Raw genomic sequence first — 8,956 nt, 5'->3', positions numbered from 1 at the left:
CTTTAGTTGTCATTTAAGTTTTGTTGCCTTTGGAATATGTCACTTCTATCCAGAAATAGAGGGTGGTCTTTTGACTCACCTCTTGCAAGCTTTGTTGAAGAAAAAAAGACCATAGGAATTTCAAAGAGGCTGCTTGCTAAAAAACCAAATTGCCCAGGGAAGAGGAGCTTTTTTTGTTTTTAATTTTCAAACCTTTGGCTGAGTTTTGGTGTCTTGACTCAGCAAAGTCTATAATGCAGTAGGGCTTGGTAAGCATTAAAGAGGGTACTGAAGCTTTCCTTTATTTCATAATCCCAATTGTTTTTCTAGAAACCATCAATAGCCTCTAAATGACTGACTCAATTTTTGGATCCTATTCTCATGACTAAGCAAATGTTTGATTTGAAACCAGCCCAGTATAAATGTCTCTGTGCCTCTAACTCCCTGTAGCTATTTCTGGAGTTCTTTCAACACTGGGGAAACCAACCTATGCACCAAAAATGTCTAAAGCTGGAACCAAGGTAAGTAAATAGTCATAGTGGTTTTTGGCCTACTCACTTTTCACCTAGTGATACATTGAAAGGAACATGGAGAAAAGCTTTTGCTTCTTTGCCTGGAGGTGAGTATGATAGTGGTTAGAATGCTGAGAATGGGACAGAAGATTAAGAAATGCTTATTATATTTTCTACTGCAAAAGAATTACCAAACTTCTTTGCCTGGAGGTGAGTATGATAGTGGTTAGAATGCTGAGAATGGGACAGAAGATTAAATGCTTATTATATTTTCTACTGCAAAAGAATTACCAAACACTTTATTAAGGGTGTATCTTTTATGCATGATGTTATGTTAAATGTTTATAGGTAAATAGTGTGTGAATATCATGGTTTTTGCCTTCCAGCAACTAATACTCTCTCAATCTCCACAGGAATAGGACATACTGATGAGGAGTGTATGGAGTAGATGACTTTTAGAAGTCAATTAAAAATTTGTTCTGTGAAATTTAGCCTCAACCATTAATGTTCTAAAAGGCCAAAGTGGCTGGGCCAATTGGGTGAATTAAATCCTACATACCTCTTTCATTTAAGCAGTTATTCTTACCCTTTCCCCAAGTAGAATGCTCACTTACATTAGAAGAATTGCCTCTAAAATATTTGACTCACAATTGGTGGGCTGAAAATTGATCTTACCCTTCGTTCGCTTTTTAGCTTTTCCAATGGGTTTAAGGCAAAGCCATTGTCTGGTGCCTCATTTTTCCCCCCAACTTTTTACTTTGAAAATTTTCAAACCTGCTAAATCTTGAAAGGAAAAGAAAAATATTAAATGAACACTTGTATATTCTTATATTCTCTAATTGTTAACATTTTGCCATATTTGGGCTCTCTCTGTCTCTGTCTCTTTCTCTTTTTACTAAACCATTTGAAAATAAGTAGCAGACTTCCTACTTCTGCCTTAAGTATTTAGGCATGTATCTCCTAAAAATAAGGGCATTCCCCTGTATAAATATTATATTATTATCATGTCCCTAAGATTTATCATAAATATACCTAATATGCAGACCATATTCAGATCTCCCGATTGCTCCCCAAAGTATGCTTCATGGCTAGATTTTCTCCTAATGTAGGATCCATTCAAAAATCATGTATTGCATTTGGTTGTCATGTCTCTTTAGCCTTTTTTTTTTTCTTGTTTAACTTTTTTAATCTAGAACAGTCTCTCTACCTTTTTTGTTGTTGGTTTCTGAGATATTAACATTTTTCAAAGTCCAGGCATCTTGTAGAAAGTCCTGCAATCTAGATTTGTCTGATTGTTTTTTCATGTTTAGATTCTGACTAAACATTTTGACATGAAAGCTACATAGACAATGTTGTATATTTCCCATTGCATCTTGTCAAGAGGTACCTGTTAACTTGTTCTGTAATTGTTTATTACCTGATTTTTTTTTTCCGTTTGGAAAATTGAACTAATAATCATACTTGTCATCCAGAAGGCTTGAGGAAAAAAATAAGACTGTGTCTTTAGTGTCATGAAGTTCCTGAAAATATGACACTTTGAAGTCCTTAGAGGGATATCCACGTGTGTTGAGAGAAGGTTGTTACATAACCATCTTAGACAGATGAAAGCATCTCCCAGTTTCAGAGACTTCCAGAGTAGTAATAGTGTGCTATATTTTATTTTTCATACCCAGGTTGTTCATTTAATTAAGTTACCTTTACATCCTATGTCAAAGGAGATGGTAAATTATTTCTTAGTTTTTCTCATTGATTCTCCCTTTCCCACTGTCTTGCTAGCAGTCTAATCTGAGGAGTTACGTACGGGCTTGGCAAAAGGAATGGATTTTACTAAGTATGTTTTTGTTACCTCTGGGCTACTCAAGACATTTTTCTTTCTTCTTTATTGGATTAGTAGGCTACTTTTCAAGAAATAAACTTTAGGCTCGCTGGCTAGGTTGGTTGGTTAAAGTGAGGTGTTATAACACCAAGGTCAAGGGTTTGGATCCCTGTACCAGCCAGCAAAAAAAAAAAAAAAAAAAAAAAAAAAACCCTTGAAAGTGATAGGAATTTTGTAATAATTTATAGGAAAACTTTCTGCACATTTCTTAGCCTTGTCTACAAAATTTTTTTGCCCAAGGGTCAAAATCTTTCAGCTGACAATACAGTAGATTTCATGGTTCCTCTACAAATAGAAATTGAGTATAGCTAGGTCCAGCATTCTCTGTCTTTGAGATTTTGAAGGTCTCCCACAGAAAGGAGAGCTTCCATGGCAACATGACAAATGCTGTTTCAAACTTGGGATGGTTGGCTGGTCTGCTGGGAGGATGAAAAGCATGGTAATCTTATAGAACATAGTGTATATTTCCACTTCTCAGAAAATGTGTAAAGGGCAGTAAGTGTGAGAAACAATGATGTAAAATAGATTATATTAACTTCATTTCCCATAATATACCCCTTACAAAGCCTCCTTTTTGGTGAATAGTTGGTCAAAAACCAAAGGTAAATTGAGTGTATGAATTACGGCGTTTAGAATCTATCCCAAAAAGTTACTTGATTTTCCTAAATGTCTCTCCACAGGTGATGAGAGAGCCCCTCAGGCTCAGGATCAGTCTTATTCAGTGTCTAAGAGTAAATGCTACCATGTAGAACAGAGCTAGCTGTGTAGGTAGGAAGACAGCAAAGGAAAATAAAATAAACCACTGGCTACTAACCAGGAGTTTTGTACTGTACTCCATTGGTTTGCCTGCAACTAACTTATAACTAACTAGTGACCTTAGGCAAGTCACTTAACTTCTTCATTTGTAACAACTGTAGCAAAAGCTTATTGGCAGTTATAAGTCAGGTATTAAACCGAGTGCTTTATTCACATTATCCCATTGAACCCTCAGAACATGCCTCTGCAGTAGATATTCTGTTTTGCAAATGAAGAGCTTTAGGAAAAAGTTCAATGTCCTGTCCAAGGTCACATAGCTAGTAGGTAGTGGTATTGGGAATTTTTTTTTTCTTTTTTATCTGTAAAGAGAGTTTCCATGTTATCTCTAAATCTGTGCTATGCCAGGATAGGAAAGGGAGCTGAAAGACATAAAGAAACTTGGGGAGGGGAGAAAGGAGATGAAGTAGATGACTTGAGGGTGGGAGGAGGAAAGGAAGCTTTTAGAGAACAGGAAATAGAAGAGTTGAGAGAAATGGGAAGGGTAGGGAAAAGGAAAGATTAAGGTGTCTAGAAAGAATCACCCAGGGTAGAAGAAAATGAGATTTTATTCTCTTCTGTGAGTCATTTTTGGTCTCTTCCTCTCCTTCATTCCCAGCATCTAATTAGTCACCAAATCCTAAATTTCTTTAACAGTTTCCTCATCATCATTCACATTGCAGTTGCCTTTTGGTTGGCCCTCCTCATCACCCGGCTGGCTCATAGCAACCGTCTATTTCCAGGCACAAATCACTATGCACAACTCTCGCATAATTACCAGAGGGCTTCCAGTATGGCTCCTGTGTTATTTTTCTGGCTTTATTTCCTAGTACCTCACCATGTATTCAATATGCACTAGAGTTAATGTACTACTTATTGTCCCTATAAAGCGCCATATTTTTCCACTTCTTTATTCTTTTGAATGGGTTTGTCCTCTTTCCTTTGCCTCTGGCAAACATCTATTTATCTTTCAACCTCCAGCTCAAAGATCCTGTCAAGACTGTAGTTGCTCCTTTCATCTGAAATGACTCACGTGGTTTTCTCTTTTTAAATCCATAAAGCAAATCAGCCACAAGGTGGCAGCATAATGCTGGAGAATTGACCACTTGAAGCATGACAAGTGTTCACATTTTAAATTATACCCTGGCATTGACCTTAGATTGTGGAATTATTGAGCAAGAAGGGACAAACTCTGCAGTCCATTTGTGGTTTTCATAGTGATTTTTAGAAACTGTTTTGTGAATCCCTAGGAATTCCTGAGAACTCTGCCCTTTCAACCAAAAAAGCTCTGAGTTTTTGTTTCACAGCCAACCCTTCCAATCTACAGTAGTCCTTCCCTAAATGGGAAGCTGAAGCCCAGAGAGGAGACTTGACTAAGGTCAGAGGGCTGATCATGGAGAGGTAGCTTTAGAGCCCTGGCTTATTATTTCTGGTTTCCTGGGGCTGCGTATTTTTTCAGTGCTGTCAGAGTCTTAACCCCAGGCATTGTGTGGAAACTTGGGAAGAGTTTGAACAAAGAGCATTTTTGCTTTGTCATTTTGTTACTTTGCTACTACTCTATTGGCAATAAAGTAATACAGAACATAATGTGATATATTTCCATGTTTGTATGCGCTGTATCCATCTAAAATTAAGCTCTCTAAAGCTAAGGTCTGTTTTTCATGTTTTTCTATCTTCTGTGTCACTTAGCATGAACTTCTGCATTTGGAACTCACTCATCTTCATTGAACGCTTACTACGGGCTTGTCACGTGCTGGGCACAGGCAATCCATAGCTTAAATAAGCCTTGTTTCTTGCCCTTATAAGAAGTCTAGTAAGAGTCTGGTGGGAGGGATAGACATATAAATGGATAATTTATAATATAATGTGGTAAGTACAGAGAGCTGAAGGAACATGAAGGAAGAAGCAATGAACTTGAATCAGAAACTACTGGTTTATATTAGAGTGCTCTTCCGTTTGCTTCATTTTAAGTCTTCAGCAAGTAGTTGTTCCCATTATTGACAACTAAAGTTGTCTGCCAGAAAGCAAACATTGTGAGGTGAGTGAGAATTATATATTTTCTCCTCAGAATAGAGGAGAAAGGAATTTCTTTTTTGCTGCTGGCCAGTACAGGGATCCAAACCCTCACGCTCTAACCAAGTGAGCTAACCAGCCAGCCCGAGGAGAAAGTAATTTCTAAAGTACGCAGTGTGTCTTTAATTTTTACTTTATATGTAAATAAATCCACCCAGGGCCGGCCCGGTGGCGCACTGCTACAGTGCGTCGCTTGGGAGCGCGGCGGCACTCCCGCCGAGGGTTCGGATCCCACATGCAGACCGGTTCCCGCTCACTGGCTGAGCGAGGTGCGGGCATGACACCGAGGGTTGCGATCCCATTGCCGATCCTGGTCTGGTACGGGCGCGACACTGAGGGTTGCGATCTGTTGCTGGACACGAAAAAAGACAAAAAAGACAATAAATAAATAAGTAAGTAAGTAAGTAAGTAAATAAATAAATAAATCCACCCAACTCCTCAGTTCTTCTCTTTTTTTGCCCTATACTTCAGATTACTTTCTATGAAGACAAAAATTTTCAAGGCCGCCGCTATGACTGTGATTGCGACTGTGCAGATTTCCACACATACCTAAGTCGCTGCAACTCCATTAGAGTGGAAGGAGGCACCTGGGCTGTGTATGAAAGGCCCAACTTTGCCGGGAACATGTACATCTTACCTCAGGGCGAGTACCCTGAATACCAGCGTTGGATGGGCCTCAATGACCGCCTCTGCTCTTGCAGAGCTGTTCATCTGGTGAGTCTGGGGGCTTGCACTTACGTGCTTGCTCTGGCTTTCTCTTTCTTACTTTTCACGTGAAAGTTTTCTTGAGGTTTTTCTACCTCTTAATGGGTGACTGTCTTTTGTTGGCTGCTGAGGGTTGAATAAAATCTTGGTGAGTTCATCACAAGACTGAACACACTAATGATTTCCATGGCACCTTCTCTGCCTTGAGTATTTTGAGGAATTAATGTTTTCTTAATGCAAGTGAGCTGTGTTAGTCAGTACACAGTGGGGGCAGTAGTTCAGATCATCTGGCTTTCAAGGTGGTAGGTTCTGAACCATAATGTTCTCTAAGTTCTTGACCAGCTGGTGATTTCTATAATGATCACTGTTCATTTTTGTGTGTGTGTTTTCTCAGTCCAGCGGAGGCCAGTATAAGATTCAGATCTTTGAGAAAGGGGATTTTAGTGGTCAGATGTATGAAACCACTGAAGATTGCCCTTCTACCATGGAGCAATTTCACGTGCGAGAGGTTCACTCCTGTAAGGTGCTGGATGGTGTCTGGATTTTCTATGAGCTACCCAACTACCGTGGCAGGCAGTATCTCCTGGACAAGAAGGAGTACCGGAAGCCCGTCGATTGGGGTGCAGCTTCCCCAGCGGTACAGTCTTTCCGCCGCATTGTGGAGTAATGACGTGGATAGGGCTGTGGGCTTCTTCCTGGGGGCCAAATGCTGGCTGACCTTGTGATCCAAATAGACATCATAAATAAAACAGTTGGCATGCATCCCACTGCTGACTATCATGCCTCTCCTTATACACTTTTGGGGACCAGCAACGTAGTACTCACCACAGTAGGCAGTTACAAATCAACCCATCCGTCAGATTATCAATCTAGATCTTTGTGCCACACAAAATGGAACTGTATTAAAAGGTTAGAAAATCATAGTGTCATGTAGTAGTTCTTTTTTGCTTATGTTTTGCATTAATTCAACAGACACAGTAATAATAGCTGCCATGTATGTAGTGCCATTTATCCCATTTCCTCTTCACAACCCTGTGAGAGGTGGTTTATCTGTGTTTTACAAATAAGAACACTGACACAAAAATTAAAAACTTGCCCGAGTTCACCAGTTGGTGAATGGAGAAACCAGAATTTGGTCCAGGATATTTCTACTTCCAAAGCCATTGTTCTTTTCTCCTTATTTCCAACTCATTCATTCAGCACATATTGCCTAAAGAACTGTGCACGTAATGTAAGTAAGTACAAGACCCTGAAAAATTTAAAAAGTGGAAAGGACAGGATCCCCAAAGGAACAATTGAGGAGACAGGATACCTGTCAAGAATGACCAGTGATACGGGGTTATTACTTGAAAAGAGTGGGGCCATAAGTCACCTGAAGTCCCTTGTTTAAGATCTAGAAACTTCTGTGTCAGTTTCTTCTCAACCCTAAGTTCACATTACGGGGTTATTACTTGAAAAGAGTGGGGCCATAAGTCACCTGAAGTCCCTTGTTTAAGATCCAGAAACTTCTGTGTCAGTTTCTTCTCAACCCTAAGTTCACATTTCTGAGTAAAGAAAGGACATATTAAACAATTTGCTCCTACTTCATAGTAATTGAAATGGAGTTTTATTGAGTTTCGCTTACTTTGCGTAACCCCTGAGATTGGTGAAGAGGACAATGATCAGGGAAATAGAACCACTAGGAGTATTTAGGGAGCATTCGAGTAAATCTGGGTATATGTTATATGCATCTGTCTTTAAAAGAGATGGCAAAGCCCATGTCTTGTAGGAGCATTCCCAAAAGGACATATTAGATTGCTAAACTCCCTTTGTGTGTACTCTCATCTATACTCTATTGTATAGTGCATACTCTCCCCCAAATATGTTTATCCATTTTGTTATCTTCCCCTCTCTTTTGCCATTTTGACTTTTTCAAGTGAGGGACTTTGAGAAAAGTGGATGAAAGTAAGGGAGGGAGACGTGATGAACAGAGGAGAAGGAATGGGAAGCCATCTGCTGAGCTGCAAAGAGCCCTGGCCCATGAGCCGACTGCAGCCATCAGCTGTGGACCTTGTCAGCTACCATGAAGCTAATTTTCCTTATCTACAAAACAAGGGTGTTGAACCAAATGCTCTCTTGAGTCCCATCAAACACGAGCATTCTAATTCACCAGAGGCCAGAAGAACGACACTGAAAGTCTAGCTGATGACCAAAGACTACTGACAGTTTTAGAGGCACGATTTCTGAAAGTGACCTCAGTGATCCTGCCACTCATTTTCCACTGAGGAAACTGAGGCTATGGTAACAGAGTCAGTTAGCATCATCTCTTCTCTCATACCAACTGCTGCCATGTTCCTTGGCGAGTTGGTCAAAGTCTGTTCAAAACAACCAGAAAAGCAGTTCTGGCAGCAGGATAGGAAAACAAGAAGTTTCAGGATGATTAACCACAGCCTCAGAGAAATGGAAGATGGCTTTTGACAGGTAAAAACAAAATTATCATTTTGGAGTGTTATGTGCCTCTTGTTTCATGCCCTGAAGTAGAAAGGGATTGCCACCATTCTCCCCAGCTACAGACACATCAACCAACTTTTTCTTAGAAGGAAGTTTACTAGCAATTGATATTAGAGGACAAGAATACTTTATGTCCTTATCTAAAAGTCGATCCCAGCTCTTCTGGTAGAACATTCTGCTGTTAGAGTGGGAAGCCAGCATCCCACCTGTCAAGCACAGCTGGAGCAGCACCTGAGTTGTTATTCAGAGTTATTATCTCTTTCGACCTTTCATTGTTTTGTTGCTCTGAAAAGGGGGATCTTAAGAAAATAGGGCAAAGGCATACTTAAACCATTTTAACCCTGTTTCCATTCCAAGCATTCCTCTGAGACACAGCTCTGAATATTTCCCAAATATGGAGCCCACTTCCTCAAAATTCAACATCAAGGGCTTCCATTTAAAGCCTTGAGTAGGGTTGCCAGATTAAATACAGGACAGTATTAGTAAATCCCAAGCATTGGGATCTAAATATAAACACAGTATAAGTATA

General features: G+C 39.7%; 1 protein-coding gene across 1 annotated transcript; it reads left to right on the top strand.

Annotated features, from left to right (window-relative positions):
• Positions 1–433: 433 nt before the first annotated feature.
• Positions 434–6,704, top strand: CRYGS (crystallin, gamma S). Its single transcript, XM_008595032.1, has 3 exons — positions 434–500; positions 5,704–5,946; positions 6,332–6,704. The coding sequence occupies exons 1-3, from the start codon at positions 480–482 to the stop codon at positions 6,602–6,604; spliced, it is 537 nt and encodes a 178-aa protein (XP_008593254.1). The 5' UTR covers positions 434–479; the 3' UTR covers positions 6,605–6,704.
• The last annotated feature ends 2,252 nt before the right edge of the window (positions 6,705–8,956 follow it).

This window comes from Galeopterus variegatus, unplaced genomic scaffold, assembly GCF_000696425.1.
Source record: "Galeopterus variegatus unplaced genomic scaffold, G_variegatus-3.0.2 Scaffold12198, whole genome shotgun sequence".
In the NCBI taxonomy this organism is placed as follows: domain Eukaryota; kingdom Metazoa; phylum Chordata; class Mammalia; order Dermoptera; family Cynocephalidae; genus Galeopterus; species Galeopterus variegatus.
The sequence above is the reverse complement of the archived record's forward strand: the minus strand, read 5'-3'. Positions and strand labels throughout refer to the sequence as shown.

Coding starts and splice junctions, on each gene's coding strand:
- CRYGS (XM_008595032.1), top strand. CDS start 480: ATGTCTAAAGCTGGAACCAAG. Junction 501..5,703: donor TGTCTAAAGCTGGAACCAAG/GTAAGTAAATAG, acceptor CCTATACTTCAG/ATTACTTTCTATGAAGACAA. Junction 5,947..6,331: donor CTTGCAGAGCTGTTCATCTG/GTGAGTCTGGGG, acceptor GTGTTTTCTCAG/TCCAGCGGAGGCCAGTATAA.